This window comes from Falco naumanni, chromosome 10 (genome assembly GCF_017639655.2).
Source record: "Falco naumanni isolate bFalNau1 chromosome 10, bFalNau1.pat, whole genome shotgun sequence".
NCBI lineage: Eukaryota > Metazoa > Chordata > Aves > Falconiformes > Falconidae > Falco > Falco naumanni.
Genome location: NC_054063.1, coordinates 20,324,378 through 20,341,194, shown reverse-complemented (window position 1 = coordinate 20,341,194; position 16,817 = coordinate 20,324,378). Strand labels below are relative to the sequence as shown.

Sequence of the window (16,817 nt, the reverse complement as noted above, 5' to 3'; positions counted from 1 at the left end):
GAAGGAAAAGAAATAGAAAGAGGCTCTCTCTATCTAAAAAGACTGTACCAACATGGCATGCAGCTGTGCAGACAGTTTTCTTCCCTTACAGCCTTGCAGCTCAACTTGAGTTTATTGAACTCCCATTATCTAAAGGTCACTGGTGTCCCTGTGTGTTGCCACGATTAAATTCTCTCTCTGCTGAACCTAGCAACAGAACAGTTTGGCTTGCATAAACAATTCCCATCAAACTACACGGTTTCAGACAAATACCAAGACTGCTTAACTGATGAAAACACAAAATCCAAACCCCTTGTTTGACCACTGCCTGTTGCTGAAGCAGAATTGCACAGACCTCCACAATGACTAGCAAGCCTGAGTCCCAGGAGAAAATCACATCTGATCTACACAACGATCAACATAAAATACCAGTTTTACCGAAAAAAGGAAACCTCCCCCTGTTTTTTCAGGCAAAGTTAGAAGAAGCGAAAGGCCAATTCCCAGCAAATAATGCACTGGAAGGATTTATCTTCCCTTTAATCTTTACACTAGTAATTTGTGAATGCCCCATGAGGTTCTTTTTTTATGACCTAAAATTATTAATGTTTCCTTTCAGCAAATAATCCCTCAGCAACCAAATCTGAAGATTTTAAGTGGGCCCTGGAGTATTATACATCTGATCTAGAAAAGCACTTCAGCACACGTTAAACTTGAAGCACTTATGTTCCCCTTCCATCACAAGGGTATTACTCTCCTACTTGCAGGTGCAGATGTACCTACCTGCACTCCCTGGAACTGTTCCCTAAATGTTGTTTACACCACTTGGGTGACTTACAGAACTAACCAAATACAGCAGACTGAGAGCAGCCTATGGAAACGTGCTGTATTCAACCAGCCATGGAAATTAACCATGCAGGAAAGCGAGTCCACGTGACTTACAAAATCAATAAGCAGACTGCTGCACACCTCCAACAGCACTTGCCTACTCACTGAAAGCTCAGCTCCTACTCAGAATTAACAAAGATGGGCCACGTTGGCTCACACCAAAGGCCCTTCTTGACCCATATTATTTGCTAAACAACATCACATGCCAGAGTGTAAGCTGGGAGAATCCCACTGTGGAGAAGTTTGAGAGCTTGCAGCAAACTTGACTGAACTCCCAGGAGCTTGGAGCAGAAAGACTGTCTCCCTCCTACCCTGGCAGGATGCTGCATTGCAAGGCAGATAGTTTATGTGAATCCTGACAAGTGAGGTAAAATACTGCAAAGAAAAACAGGATCTCATACCTGTATTCGTAGCAAGGACAACACTGGCATGGGTAAGGGCTGCAGCCATGGCAGTTTCTTCTCGTTCCTTCAGCTCCTTTCTCAGTGACTTAATTTCACTGAGAAAATGGTTCCGCTCTCCCTTGTCTTGAGCCTTTTTAGTTTTTGCCTATAGCACAGAAAAATCAAGATAGAACAACCTTTTTCTACTCCTAGGGATTTATGTTCAGCTTCTCGGATAACCAAAGAACCTGAACACAGCATGGCTTCTCTATGTCCACCACGACACATTGGCTCATCATAATCAGCCCCACTAAACCTTGGCTTCTCTTCCCTCTCTGACAGAAAGCCCTTCCCACAATCAGTGTGGCTCCAAGCATGAAGAGTATTTCTGCCTGTGCAAAAGATGAACTGTATCAATACATCCCCAGGCTCTGAGCATGAAGCAGCAAAATGAGAATATCACTGGCCATCAGACCATCCGGGAGCATCAGCAGGAAGACCATCACTCAAGGTCCAGACAGTGATTTCTTCAACTTAGCAAGTCCATGCTTAAACTCCTCTGGTTGCAGACTTTGATAGTCTTGGATTGTGACCATAAAGTGTTGGAGAGTAACTCCCTGTCCTTAAATCCTCTGTTCAGCCCTTCCTGCTCTGCCCTGTACCTTCCCAATGCCCCAGAGATCAGCAGGGAGAAGGTTAGATGCTTCAGTCCATCCAATGGCCAAGTCTGTGCATCAGTCAAAGCACTTGGGTACAAAGCAGGGAGTAATGTATAATGGTGATTAGGTTTTTATGGGAGGAAGGGTCTTGTGCCTTTGGCAGGGGAGAAACCAGGACTTCCTATATCATTCTGCTCCATTACTCAGGGCAAGCAAGGACCTTCTGATTCCAAGTGACCTTGAAGCAGGAGGGCTCCCCAGGTTGACTGTGCCATGTCCAGCCAAAGCAGCAGCCCTGCATTTTTAAAAAGGCATCTCTGAGCTGCTGTAAATGATTGAGAGCAATATCTAGACAGGCTCATGGCTTTTTTTAGCAACGCCTATTAAACATATCTAACACATCAAATCACCACTGGTTGCTAGCACTTCCCCAGCTACAGACCAGCAGCTATGAGACAACAGCCAAGCTATCATTCACTGCAAGTCACCTTGAGAAAGGTACCCACACTCTCAGATGGAAATTTAGATTATTTCCTTGGAGGTAAGGCTGATGACTTGAGAAAGCTGCAAAGATTGCATACACAAGCTTTTATACGCAGCCAAAGCAATAAGATTTGATGGTTCCTATAATCATCCCCTGTACAGATGGATTCTCCAGTGTCCAACATGGTCCAGCTCATATGGCCACCTTTTCACTAGGAAAGACAATCATGTGTCTCGCTCAGCCACCTGTTTTGGTTAAACCTGTAGGTATTTAATACCTTTGAAACCTCTACATGTCTGTCAAATGTAGTCACAATTGGCTGATGGGCTCAGAAGTTACAGAGGAGGGATCACAAACAGGTACGCAGGTAACATGATCACACAGGCATCTTTTCCCTAGCTTAATCTAAAAGGACAGTATGGGTGCCAGCCCTGATACTCATTGAGCTGAAGGGACAAAGCAGATTAGCATCGACTTCCTCTCTGCTAGAAACAAAGATTAGAGAGCAAAACTGATGGTGCCTGAAGAGCCAAGTTTAATGTCTGTTCTGCAAAAAGATCTGGTTAGTAAATTAAAAATAGCAACTGTTCTGTGATGTTGGCTGGTGACATTAAGATCCAAATATCTGACTGACTCAGCTCTGAAAGCAGCTGAGGGAGCAGGGAGCCCAGTCCAGAGGTAACAGCACTGTCAGTCAGCCCCAAGGACAGTACCTGGCACACTGTGAGCCAAGATCCCCAGGTACCAGAAGGCTCTAATTGTCCTGAGCTGGCTCGTTTGGGCCCCCACCCATGCACTCATTGGTCTGGGAGTTGCATTTAAGGCCAGACCTTGTTCTTTACTTGGGTGATGGGGTTTGAGCTCTGAGCCTGGCTTCCTTTCTGTGTTGATAGCTGCGTTGCCCTGGGCCTGGCTGGTTGGTCTGGACTGCCAGCTGACTCTGCTCACCACTGCTGGACCTGTGATGCCTTTCTTACTCGGGCACTATGGGACTGTGCCTGTGTTGATGCAAAGAATATCCAGAAGCTGATGTCCTGGAATGCTTGAAGCCTGAACAGGTGAGGGAAGAAGGCGTAAAGGGGTAAAAAATGTGCAGAGAGCATCGGTTTTCATTAATATTACTAAATAATACACATTTAGCCTTTATAAATTCCTGTGGCTGGGGGTAATGGTGAAGGAAAGGAGGAAGAAGAGTCAAAATGCAGAGTGGACAAAGGAATAAATTGTTACAGGGGACACTACCAGGGAGAAGCTAAGGCAGGATGAGGGAAAGATGGACCAGGGCCTCAGAGGTGAGCTCTCTGCAGCCCAGAGAGAAAAGGTGCTGATGAGTGAAGTGCATCTTCTGTAGAAGAGCTGAGCATGGGCAGCTCAAAGCACAGCTATGCAGGCTGAGCTGCAGCAGTGTGTTAGCTCTTGGGGTTTTTTTTGGTACTTCAGGGTGGCACAGGCCTTGGTGGCCAGTTCCTATCTCCCATCACCACACACCCCTTGCTCTAGGGAGGAAGCAGATGGAGACCTTGAGGCTGAAGGCTCTGTTTTCTCCCTAATTTTCCTTGTACTATGGAAAATCAACAGTGGAGGAAAAAAATCTCCTCCCACCTTTCAAAGTGCCTCCCAAGGAGAGGAAAGGGAAAAATTAACAGCTACTGAGAAAAATGCAAAATAAATTAAGAAGTAAAAAAGACCTGGTGTAGAGCTGTGACTACAACCAGGTCTCCATCCCAGCAGAGAAGTATATCCTTCACAAACTTGCCTCTCAGCCCTAAGTACAACTTTACTCAGCCCTCGGATGCTCCCTCCTTCCTTACGTTATGTGCAAGAACAGCCTGTCTGCCAAGTGACTTCCTTAACTGCTCAGCAACAGAAATGCTGGATGATGCATAAACGCATTTGGGAAAACTGAAGCTGCTGCCATAGCGGTGGCTGCAGGTTAATGTTAATGGGGCTGCAAGCCACGCTCGGTCTGCATCGCTTAAAGGAAATGTGCAGTGCCTTCCTGAAGGGCAGGGCAATGTACTTGGGCTAGTACAACACAATGTGTGTGCAGGGGTATGAAGATGCTCTCCTGCATCCCTGATCACGACAGGATGTCTCTTGAGCTGGATACACCTACAAAATGGCTTCTAGAAAATGCTGTCACCAGACAGGGAGGGGAAAAACCTTAGTATCAAAACCTATCATCTCAAGTAAAAGAGCTACTTTGTAAATTAAGTTTAGGAAAATTAGGTTGTGAAAGAAGAAATTAAGGATGCATTTTTATAGTGTATTCTGCTTTCTACTTGAGGTGCCTGAGAGTGGGAGGGAGTGTCAGGACAGCCAGATAACTCATTAGGAAGTGAATTGATGATGTGAATGTTTCTCTTGCTCTCTGTTGAAGAGGATTGCATGAGCAATGCCAAACAGCTAATGTGGAGAGCAGGGCACTGCAGCATCTCTCCCTACGCAGCAGTAATGATTATGGTTTTGCCACTTCAATGAGGAATTCAGTTAGGAGGAGTTTTGCCCTTAGCTCCTTCTACAGCAGATGATAAGCACTGGTGGCAGGTGACTGAGGAGGCTCAGACAGCCCCTGGCAGAGAGGCTCTCTGTGATACACCTCTTCAGGCTGGAAGCCTTCACCATCTCTAAAACTGTCAGGCTTGCACCCCAGTTCCTTGCCTCCAGGGTCAGGTTAAATACCTTCCAATCAGAGTAAATGGGATTAATCCAGGCCACACACAGATCAAATTGTCACTGTTAGTCCTCTACACTATGCTATTTTTCTACCCTCTCCTCTGAATTGGCCTTTCTACTGTTGACTTGACCACAAAGAGAGGTTTGTGCCCACCGGTATTTTACCCCTGCCTGTACACAGTATGATCCAGACTTGGAGCATCACTGCAGGCTCACGGCACGCTGAACCCACAAATACCAGGTTCAACCAGGATGCAAGCTGGCTGCGTGCTGCCCATGGCTCACATCAGGGCTAGTCACTGTGACTTGTCTCTAGCCACTGGTTTTGGGGCAACCCTGAGCACCTGGCTGTAGTGATTGTCTTTTAAGAACATCCAAGCAGTGGCAGAGCTGTTCCTCAGTTTGAGATGAAGTAGCTTGCCTGGCTAGTGGGTCAGGTACTACTAATCTCAAGAGCTGGTATTCAGGTAACCCACATGGGGCATGTTGCAGGGACACGTACAAAGACCTGGTCGATGTCCTTCCTGATATCTGCCACTATCTGGGCATTGTCACCACGGGCCAAGACTGCGTCCAAGGAATGGTGTTGGATTGGCTCCAGCAAGCGAGCGGGGTGCCCTAGCCGCAGGATGCGGGCTTTGTAGCCAGCCAGCCTTTCCACCAGGTTATCCACAGCAACGTTGGATGGGGCACAACACAGGACCTGCAAGGGGAGAGACCAAGTGCTTGTTACTGCCAAGGAGACCAAAATGCTGGAGCAACAGTATCTGAGCAGGAAGACACAGCAGAGGGAAACCAACACAATCTATTGGGAATAAACCACTGACATCTTCACAACCTCCAGACACTAAAGGCAATTCTCACCTTGCTCTGTAGCACTAGGGCAGGGTCTTCAATAAATCGTGAACCTGAGCTTTGAAGCTTCTATTTGCACCTAATTTCAGTGATAGGAGAAAAAACCTGGTCCCTGCAAGCCAAGCCAGACTCTGCAGTGTAGCACAGCTGCTGCTGGACCTGCTCCAGCTGCCATGAAGCCCAATGAGTTTGCAAAATAAACCAAGGTGATTGCTGTCACTACAGTCCTGTCACTGATACTCACTTTCAGGCCCTGCTGTACAGCTTGCAAGATGATCTCTACTAGTGTTGTGGTCTTCCCTGTGCCAGGTGGTCCATGGACGATGGCAAGCTCCCTCTGAGCCAGTGAGAAGGAGACAGCTTCCCTCTGCGATGCATCCAGTGAGTCATTGTAAAGCTTTAGAGGCTCTGAGGAGACAGCGGGAGATTTGTTTGGACCTCAGCCCTAACTTGGGTGCTTGCTGAGAAGCACAAATCCATGAATACAAATAAGAAGCTCTCACTAGCAGGCCCAAATCAATAATGAAAATAATCTTTTCTGGGAGAAAGGTACACTGCGTACCACCTAGGTGGCTAAAAGACCCCAGACTGGTAAAAGTAAGGCTTGTTATACTTTCAAAACAAACAGGCATCCCTGTCTTCCTCCTTCTGTCTCCTACCCTGCTATTTTGCAGGAGGAGCAAGCACTCAGTTGTGAATGCAGCTAGTCTGTATTGGAACTTTTCAGCATTTAAAGAGGCATTTACTAGCTATAACATCAAACATGTAGGATCTTCTGGGTGTGGAAGGTGCTCTGGGTTTATTTTAAAGGTGAGCCAGCATATTTAGTAAACCTTCAGTAAAAAGGAGAAAGTAGTTGACCTTACAAACAAATCAATCCCAGTTAACAAACCCAACACAGCACTAGTGAAAAAGCAGAAAAAACTACAGTGTCTGTGAGCAAAAAAGAGCAGTCCTGTATTGTTCAACAATGACTGAAAGGGCAGGAAAAAAGATACAAACTGGCAATATAAATGGCGCACACTAAAATCAGTTTGAGCTTTAATGATCACAAAGGAAAAAGGGGAAAGAACGTGCGTTACAAGAAAATTGTTTTCACTGCAAAAGACCAACTTCTCAAAAGCTGCTTTTTACCTCCTGGATTTATCTAATATAAACCCATATTTATTCTCATCCCCCATAATCCTGCTGCTAATCTCTTTGTTCATTATGGAGGTTAATTACAGCAGAGATGATGACTCATTACATTGAGGTTTACCGAAAATAATGTTCCCACAAAAGCTTATATAAGACAAATCTCTGGGCATCGTTCCCTGCTGGGCATCATGTGTTTTATTCCTATCTTTGCATTAAGGCTTGATTAAAAGCATGAAAGTTTCTTCTGGTTTTAGGCAGGTTAACTTAGGTGCAACTCCTGTGTAACTTCTGGCACTGACTTTTGAAGCAGCGCAACTGAGGTGTCCAGGTTAAACAAGTAACATCTGTTAAAAAGAGGCCTGGTGAGGAAGACAGAAACAGGACTAATGGTACTTTTTCCTGTTAACCTGCCTCTTGCTCTATAGATAATTTTTGACTTAGTGTGCTAATGACTAAGAGAAGACTAGGAAGCATCCCATGGGCAGGGAAAAAAAGAATAGCTTAAAAACTGAAAGGCATTTCCCACAATGAGGAACAGCTGGGACGTAGGAGTCATTGATATTTCCTTGCTCAAGGAATGAGATCAGAAACAGGCTTCTCCTCATGCATACGCACCCTCTTCCCTTTTAATTACACACTGCCAAAAGTTGCTGTGTGGGAAGGCTGGGAAATGTGCCTCTTTTCTGGGCTGGGCATGTTAGTGGTGAGGAGGAGGGCAGAGCTGTTTAAGGGATGCTGTGGTGCCTCTAAACTCTTTTTCATCCACCAGCTGGGCTCTTAGTAGGTTCACCTGAAAAAACGTAGTTTATCCACTCCAGTAGGACTGGCCCAAGAGCTCATTACAAGCAATCCATTTAGGATTTGCATCAGATGCTCCCAGAAGACATCCATTAACCCAGCTCTAGCTCTGCGGCACCAACTCTGCATTGGTGCCTCCTGCTCTGCCCAAGGCTGTCCATCTCAGCCCCCTGACACAGATCATAGAGAGGATGAACATATAACTGCATCCTTGGGCCTGGCAGGGATGGGTCTTGCTGGTGGTCAGGTAACTCAGCCCCGGATGCACAACTTCATGTAGGAGTGTAGCACTGAAAAAAAAAAAAAATCCACTTTGGCCATCAACGTTGGTCCTCCACCAACATTTCCAGAAGCTGAGCTGTTTCTGCACAGTCCCAGCAGTTCAGGTGAGGTAGTAGGTTGGAGGGTGATACTCAAGTCCAGGAAGGGGGGCTTTGCACCAAACACAGGTGGGAACTCCTGGGGGGAAGAGCTCAAGTCTTCCAGAGCTGGAGGCCTCTCGCTTCTCAGTCTACCTTCCAAAGTATATTCCTCACAACCAGTGTGTACAGGCACCAAGAGCAAACTTGGACCTTATGACCAGCTCCTCTACAGGACAACCTAACTGCAGCTGAACACTGCTGGATAAAATCCAGGTGGGGAATTAAGCCTGAAACAAGGAACTTTCCCTGCTCTCTGCATGAAGCATTTGGCAGCTGAGGTGTCTGGACTGCTTAGTTTTCTCTGTAGATCTCAGGGGCTTTTATGGGCCCTGTGACAACAAGAGGTATCACAGGCCAGAGGAACAAGAAGCATTGAAGATTTTTTGCAAATGTCTTGTCACATGCACCGAACTTGTGCCAAGAAGCCAAGGCAGTTTTGCTAGAAATCCCTGGTGCTTCCCCAGCACTCTGCCTGCTGGGTTGGCTTTTGCTGGGGACATCCCTGCCTTTTAACTAAGCTTTTTAAATTCCTTCTTTCTCTTTTCAAATGCCTTTTTACAGCAGAATTAGATATAAGCCATGCCTTTTGCACTCCACGTGACCACGCAAGCCAGCCAGTGTCTGGGCATAGAGATGAACACCCTCTTGCTTTTTCTAGACTAGAACTACAGGAGAGAGCTGGTACAGGGTTATGCCTCCAATAAGGCATAACCTTATTTCTGAAAGAAAAGGGAACAAGTCTATCCAGCTTAGCTGGTCTTGCGGCGCACAGTAAGCAGAACAAGGCTGGCCTCTGCTGGCAAGCAAAGCCTCTCTATACATCCCCCACAATGTATGGGTGCAGGGGTCCCTGCACATGTGCTGTGGTATCAGAACCCAGCCAAAAGCCCTGAGACTCCCAGGAATGAAATATGAGGCATCTCATTTTTTCCCCACACTTAAAAAAATTAGACTTAGGGTTCTGCTGCTGTACATACCACTTGCTGGAGCCAATTTTGCCGTTGGGAGAACACCCGGGCACAGAGATGAGTGCTTATGACTTCCACTGACCCTTCTACTTCTCAATCTCCTTGTAATTTGGTTCTTCCCCACTGTTTGCACAGAAGACAGTGACAAATGTTCCCTCTCTAGATATGGATCTCATCTATCCTGGGCCTTTCTCTTTTCCTGCACAAGTGTCAGTGCTAGCTTTTTCTCTGGGCAGGTGTTTATAAGGTCTCACTCCTACCCTTGGTGTTCTGGGCTTCTGATTGAAATGACATTAATATAGATGTGTGTTTCGACAGCTGGTTTTATGAAATGTACAGAACTTACTAATTCTGAGACTCCTGACAGATTTGTCTGATATCAGACAATGGATAGGATGAGACAGATACAGGGAAGCAGATCCCCAAGAAACCACACTAAATGATGCTTGGTCATTAAAGGAGATACTGTGTCACGGAGGAGAGGCAGGCCGAAATACTGTCAGGTTTTTCCATCTTTCCATGTCAGAGTATGCACCTGGGAAACATTTGCTGCCTTTTACAGACATATGTGTATATGCGAGTTTCAACACTGTTTGCAGAGACACAGCCCCACATCCTATGGTGTACAGGGCACCTGGGAAACTGCATGTGCCATCATTTAGTCATAAGAGACAGGATTTATCCAGCCAGCTGCTGGGTGCCCTCCCCTTCAACTCAGTAGAGGCTGGCAGTTCGAGGCACCTTGTGGGACCTATTTAAAGTTAAAGTCATTATTATTTAATTCCTGGCTAGCATAACATCTTTCTAGTTGGTAGAAAAAAAGCTATAAAGTGAGAAGGTAAATGGAAGCCTTTCCACCCTGCCAGAGCATTTTGCTGTTCTCAGGTGATAAGCTGCCTTCTCATGTTGCATTGCCTCTGTCTAATGTGGCTCAGTGTTTCTATCAATCAATATTCTCAGTCCTTGGGAGACGAAAAATTCATCTCTGTGCATCTAAGCAATTTGAAAAGGAATTTCTCTTCATTAGATAGGCAGTTCTGCTACCACAAAGGGACAAGCAGAGTTGAAGCTGCTGAGAAAGTTAATTCATTAAAATTTAATTCTTCTATCTAATATTAAAAACCTGAGTGCACCAAGGTCCCTAGGTAGCCAAAAGGCTAAGACATTTGACTCAGACTAAGCTCAGTGCTTAGAGATATGGAGATATGACTCACACAACATTAATTCTTTGTCCTTGGTATTTTGTAGCAGAAGCCTAGCCTGAAGGTATACTGCCGGGGAGTGGGTGCGTGTATGTGAAAGAGGCAAACCACTGCAGACAACCAAATACAGTAATCAAAGCTGGAGAAAAGCTGCAACAGCAAGCACAGAGTGCAGGGAGCTGTGGTGGAGAGGAAACAGAGTGGTACTCTGGCCAGCAAGAAACCAGGTAGGGATGGATGGCATCACATGTGACATGCTGCTGAGTGATGTGAGGAGAGATCTGAGCTCTCTACACGGCTTAAGACACAGGGTTGCTGGCCCAACCCTACCATGCTAGGCAGCTTAATCCACCCTCTGCTCCCTAATTTTTGCAGCCCAGATGACACATCCCTTCTGTCAAGGTATAATATAGGTATCCCAAGCAGTTGCTGAGCCTGCTGATCAGAGGCTTTTGTTTCCCCAAAAGGTTAAGCTCTGCGGTTTCATCTTTCATTTTTCCAAACACATCAAAAAGATGAGAGTAAAAGGGGATTCTAATCACATGCAATTTTTTTGACAGCTGTTGGTAAAGCAAAGTTGTGAGGTTTTAAGTATTTAATAAAACAAAAGCATCCTGTACATCAACTTGAGTGAATACAATCAGAAGGTTGCAAAAATAAAAATACAAGCATTCCCATGCCGTTTCAAATTGCAGGAGTTCCACAGTCACTTAATTCCCATGAAGACAGAGTTATTGTTTCCAATATAGAAGCAGTGCTGGCAGTCTCTGATCTTTGAAGTTTATGGATGGGATTGGGGCAAGAAGCAAATAAGAAATGCCTCATAAACTAAATTGGATTTCAGACTCATGAATGTGTGCAAATTCCCTCATCACAAATCCTGCCTGTTTTGTGCCAGAATTCAGGTTTAATTGGTACACTCTTGAGAAAAGTGAGCATTATCTAGCTGAATGGTCTCTCTTCCAGTGATGACAAGGGTCTTGACCTGAGTGAAGTGTGTCCAGGGACCCATAAACCAGTGTGAAAAGTAAGTGTTCAATGCTGCCAGTTGCAACACCGCTTGTTACTCACATTCAGTACTCAGGCCCTTCCTGGAGCAAAGCAAGCTGTATATTTGATGTGAATAAAAACTTCAGAGAGATCAGTTATTTGTGTTCCCATGGCCCGTTTCAAAGAATGGGTCTTGAACTGAAGAGACCCCAAGCACCTTTCTCAGCTGGTCAGCCTGAGAGAGGACTAGGGGGACTGGAAGAGGAGTAATGGCTGCACAGTCATCACTTAGGGCTCTGGCTCTTTGCCTCTCTCAGATGTGACATCTGAAGAGGCAAATATCCTCCTAACTGAGCATGGACAGAGCACAGAGCCCTTATGCTGTGGGTAGGGAACTTCAGGTTTTGCTGACTGCTCTGGAGAGGAAAGATTTCCCCCCACCTTTCCCTACAGTAACTTTCCGTATCTGCTTCAAACCAGCATGAGAGCAACAACTGTTCTTACCAGTCCATCTAAAGGAGCTCTCCACCTGTGTAACTCTCAGCTTCACATACCAAGGCAGACTAAAACCAGCAGCAGTCTCTGTGCATGTGCTTGGCTATGAAGGTCCAGGGACTCTGACCCCAAGGATACAGAAAATTTCTCTAGAAAGATCTATCCAGCACTTCCCATCAGTCTGATATATAATCTTACTAAGAAGCATCCTTACTTGTTTCATTGAATGTGCTTGGATCCGAAGAGAAGAAGAGGACGTCGATCAGATTGGAGGCTGGACCGCTGTGATACTGCTTTAGCGCATTTAAAGCTCTGTCAAAGAAAATAGCCAGTTACATGCGCAGCATGAATTCCTTCAGAGATTCCTGCTCACTTTAGGGCTGAAGCCTGTGGGCACAGATTCAGCTTTTTCCAAAGCTGAAAAATGTTACTCCACAGCAGACTAATCCTATCTAATTGCTGCATCCCCCAGCCCTCACACCCCCACCTACCCCTTATGCTGGTCTGATTTCCACTTTTTACTATTACTCCAGTTGGATATATGCAGACCCTGGGTTGAGCTTTTTCAGCGCATTAATTCAGCAAAGAGCTATTCAGTTCTCCTGCCAGGATGGAAAAGGCTCTCTACAGAATCCAGTGGGAACCAGAGGTGATACAACATGGGACAAAAATATGTAGCTGAGTGTGAGAGAGGAAGAAAGAAGAGCAGGACCATACCAGCCAACAGGTAGAAAATTTATGCTGTTTTGATGCTGTAGATTAACATATCCAATCGACTTATCTTGGAATGGGCTCCCTCAGCAGTTAGTAGGAAAAGAAAGGCACATCCAAAAGGTGGATACCTCCCCTAAGTGGAGCTGCTATAGGAGTAAGAGGAATAAGATAGGAGAGAAACCAAGCCTAGTGAAATAAGCCTGTCTCAGAAGAGCTCTTCCAGAATAAACCTGGCCATTTTCAACTGGCTTTGAGCACTCCTGAGCAGAGTCGCTGTAGGAGAAAGAACTGCAACCCCATGGTCCTTACTTTTTCAGCCTGTTGTAGGTGACATCATTGGCTAATTTCAGCAGGCGGTAAGAGCACTCTCGGTCCAAGCTCAGCATGCCATCTCGAGACTCCTCAAAGGCAACAGTCACTGCTTTGGAGGTGATACGTGTTACAATGCCGGTGGAGAGCGGATCATTGTGGCCAGCTGAATCGTAAAGGCCCACAATATCTCCTGCAAAGACAAGTTTGAAGAGAGAGAACGAAGTGGGGCAAATGTTTTGAAAAGAAGCATTTTCGGTGAGACTAGCAACCAAAGGAGAATAGCCTCCTCTTAGCAAACAAAGAACACACAACAAGAGGGAGCAAAAGGACAGTTAGCAGTGAGAAGACACCGGACAGCAACTAACCAGCTGCCTTCAGACCTCCACACACCACAGGTCTTGGGGTGGAGACCAGCAGTGCTCCCCATAGCCAGAGCTGCTCAGAAAGCCAACATGCTTTCACAAAGATCTTGGGAGAACCTGACTCCTCTGAACATTCAGACAAACCATTTTACATCAATTTACATCAATATTTCTTTAATAATAGCCAAGGAGTCTGCGTGACAGTATGTGCTTCCCAGATGACTGCTATATGCCAGTCAGAGGAACTAAGAAAGACCAGAGATTTTTGAGGACTCACTACAGCTTTTCACAGTCACTGTGAGATTACGAAAGAAAGTGGAATTGCGTAGTGTAGAGGTGAAACAGATTTTCAACAGGATGTCTGACTACGTTTATAACTTATCTGGGGCTCGCATTCATTGAGGATTAAATTTCAGATTTACAAACTATGGGAAGATTTCCTCCACAAGGTCCATCAGCTCTTACGCTAAAATGCTTGCATCCAGGAATAATTTACTGCTATGGCAATGTTATTTCTCTTTGAAGAGCACTGGCAGATGCTCTCAAGACTGAGTTCCCAATCTGCAATGAGCCATTTTAATTTCAAAGGTCAGCAGCTTGGAGGCCTGGGTGACAAAGAGTGCATCAACAAACTAAACTTCAACACACTTTGAACCGGCACCATTGTGCGACCAGGGTCAGAAACATTGTAGTTCCCCATGATGTGCCTGCTTAGCAAGCTCAATGACCTAGCAAACTAAACCAATAAAATTACTAAACTAAAACAGAAAATTATCTGGTGCAGCCAGCTTCTCTTTTGTGGACCAGTTTTGGAGAGTGCAAGGCAATACCCTCATTGCCTAAGGAAAAAAGAGAAGGGTCTCTGGAGGAAAAAAAAATAGCAGGTGTATTGCAGACTCACTCCACAGTCAAACCCAAGTTCTTCCGAGGGGTAAGCCTGCACAGTTGGTTACAGCATGGCAGACAGCATCCTCGCCCTCCTCAGATATCAGCAAGAGAGGCAACAGCTCAGCTCTGACAGTCCTGGTCATGAATTCATGGAAGTGATGGCAGAGGGTGAGACATGAGTGAAAAGGGCGCTGGCTCACGTGCTAATGAGTCTGTATTTCTCTGGTACCTGCATTTTCAATAGAAATCCAGGCATGTAGCTAATAACAGCACATATTTCACCTTCTCTTCCTTGCCAAAAATAAGAGGAAAGGGAGAAACATGGCAACTCAGGAAGGAAAAGGAAAATCCACTTTCCATTTTGCAAATAAAATATAAGTGACAAAAGCTCCTTACCTACCGCAAGACATAAGCGTGAACACTTTGGCTTGTACAAAGAATGCCAGGAAATCTTTAACAACGAGAGATCAGGACTTTGTTTTTATTGTTTCAGATAGAGGAGAGCCAGAATTTTCATCACCAGCACTACTTTCTGGTGCAACATATGTGTCTGTAATAAGCTGAGGGATAAAGAGGCCATTTTCCTCTAGATTCATCCTGTAGCCATAACAATCTCTCCCCTCCTTTCTTGCATCAATTGCTCAGTTCTTACAAGTATCACATTAGAATGACGTTAGGAAGAAGAATTGGTCATCTCTATGTACTTTGCACCGACAGGAATACCACTTACCAGGCCCAAAACTGTTATAGGGCAGCTCCGCATCTGAATCATATTTTCTAGGCTGAAACGTCACAAGCAGCCGTCCGTAGAGGCCAGTTCTCTGGCTGGCAGCTTGGAGTTTTAGCAGGCAGACACCTCTGCGCTGCAGTTCCTTCAGGGAGATGCTTTCCTGCCATGCCCTGGAAACCACACACAGACATGAAAACCATTTGCTGGACTGAAGCTGAGATTCAAAGATTCAGATGACAAAACAGAAAAAAGCTGGGGGAGGAGATGGAAAAGGAGGAGAAGGACAATGGCAAAAGAGACATTGGCTTGTTGAAGTCTGGGCTTATTGCAATCACTTTGTACTGATGTAAGTAGATTGGCTTCCACAGGCTTATTCTGGGAAACAGGGTGACACTCACAGAGCCTGGAGAAGAGGTAACATCTGTTTAAGTGTATTTTCCTCTCTCCTGTCTGGGTGTGAAAAGAAAGGATGTGCCTAGTTACCCACGACCCAGGAGAGGACAACCTGAGTTTTCTCCTATCACATTTAAGGGCTAACATGGAAGATTTGCCATTTTTTACATGAAGTTGTGCTAACCTCCAACAAACACCACACACACGGCTGCACAGAGCAGAGGAATTGGTATCTGGTGCAGAATTTCATGGCAGAAAACCCAGACTGGAGCTTTGCAGACTGCTGTCCTTTGGGGGCAAAGTGTTCTGCAGCAGCTGTGTTTGCTCCACAGTTTCACTTGGGGCCTGTGGAGGCATCTTTATTTTTGTATAGATTAAAATAAAAAAGAAAATCCCCCAAGTTTATTCTCCTTAGTCCCCCAGTTTAGCTTGTTTCCCCCAGTTTGGCTTGTTCCTGTAGGTTGGTTTCTAGGGAGCTGAAGTGTCAGGAAACAGGGCAATAGGGCAGCGGGGCAATGGCCCTGTCCTGTCTCCTGGCACCCTTTGTCCTCTGGGCTGGGTAAGGCCAGGCCTTATTGGCACCAGAAGTGGGGGTGTCTGTGCCCCCAGCACGGCCCCACACAACCTGGGGGCACCTGATGACACCCCCGCCCTCCCTGTCACCACGAGGCCACATGAGTCAGGTGGGATTATGCTTTCAGCTCAAGCCCTGTGGCAGGAAGGCAAAGCTGGGTGGGGGCTGCAGGAGGAGACTGGGAGCCCCAAGATGTTGCTGACGTGAGCTTGGATCCTACACGTGACAGCAGGCTCTGAGGATTCCCACATGGATAAGCTGGTCCTATAGGGGTGAGTCTAGCATGATTTCCCATAGATTGGAGCAGGCCCTATGGAGTGGGTTTCTTATTGGGATGTGCTGGTTATACAGGAGTGAGTATGGCAGCATTTCCTATAGGTGACAGGAAGCTTCCCCCAGGTGACAGGTGATCGACCATACAGGAGTGAGTCGGCGAGGTTTCTTATCAATGACAGCAAGTCCCTTAGAGGTATATCCATCACCCTTCTCCACAGGTGACCGCAGGCCCTATAGGGGTGCCAGCAGGGCTTCCCATATGTAATAGCAGGTGCCTGGGGAAGGTCCATCAGGGTTCCCTATAGGTGAGAGCAGGCCCTATAGGGGTGCCAGCAGGGCTTCCCATATGTAACAGCAGGTGCCCGGGGAAGGTCCATCAGGGTTCCCTATAGGTGAGAGTAGGCCCTATAGGAGTGAGGCCGGCAGCGTTTCCCATAGGCGACAGCAGGCCCCGCCAGGACCGGTGCGTTAGGGCTGCTATAGGTGACAGCAGGCTCTATAGAGGCGAGCCAGCACGGTTCCCCACCGCGGGCGGCCCGGCGGTACCTGCTCTCGGCGAGCTCGGCCTCCCGCTCCTCCCGCAGCAGCTCCAGGTGCCGCTCCGCCGCCCCCGCCGCCATGGCCCTTCGCCCCGC

The 16,817-nt window shown here is 46.4% G+C and overlaps 1 protein-coding gene across 2 annotated transcripts in view; it reads right to left on the bottom strand.

Moving 5' to 3' along the window:
- The window catches only part of IGHMBP2 (immunoglobulin mu DNA binding protein 2), a 43,543-nt gene extending 26,732 nt beyond the window's left edge, over window positions 1-16,811 (bottom strand). For both annotated transcript variants that reach the window (XM_040608135.1, XM_040608136.1), the window contains exons 1-7: window positions 16,729-16,811; window positions 14,940-15,109; window positions 12,957-13,149; window positions 12,148-12,245; window positions 6,166-6,329; window positions 5,569-5,769; window positions 1,266-1,413 (exon numbers count right to left, since the gene is read on the bottom strand). In XM_040608135.1, the coding sequence (XP_040464069.1) occupies window positions 1,266-1,413; window positions 5,569-5,769; window positions 6,166-6,329; window positions 12,148-12,245; window positions 12,957-13,149; window positions 14,940-15,109; window positions 16,729-16,802 (1,048 nt within the window). In that variant the 5' untranslated portion in view covers window positions 16,803-16,811. The remainder of the gene's footprint in view (window positions 1-1,265; window positions 1,414-5,568; window positions 5,770-6,165; window positions 6,330-12,147; window positions 12,246-12,956; window positions 13,150-14,939; window positions 15,110-16,728) is intronic.
- Window positions 16,812-16,817: the final 6 nt, after the last annotated feature.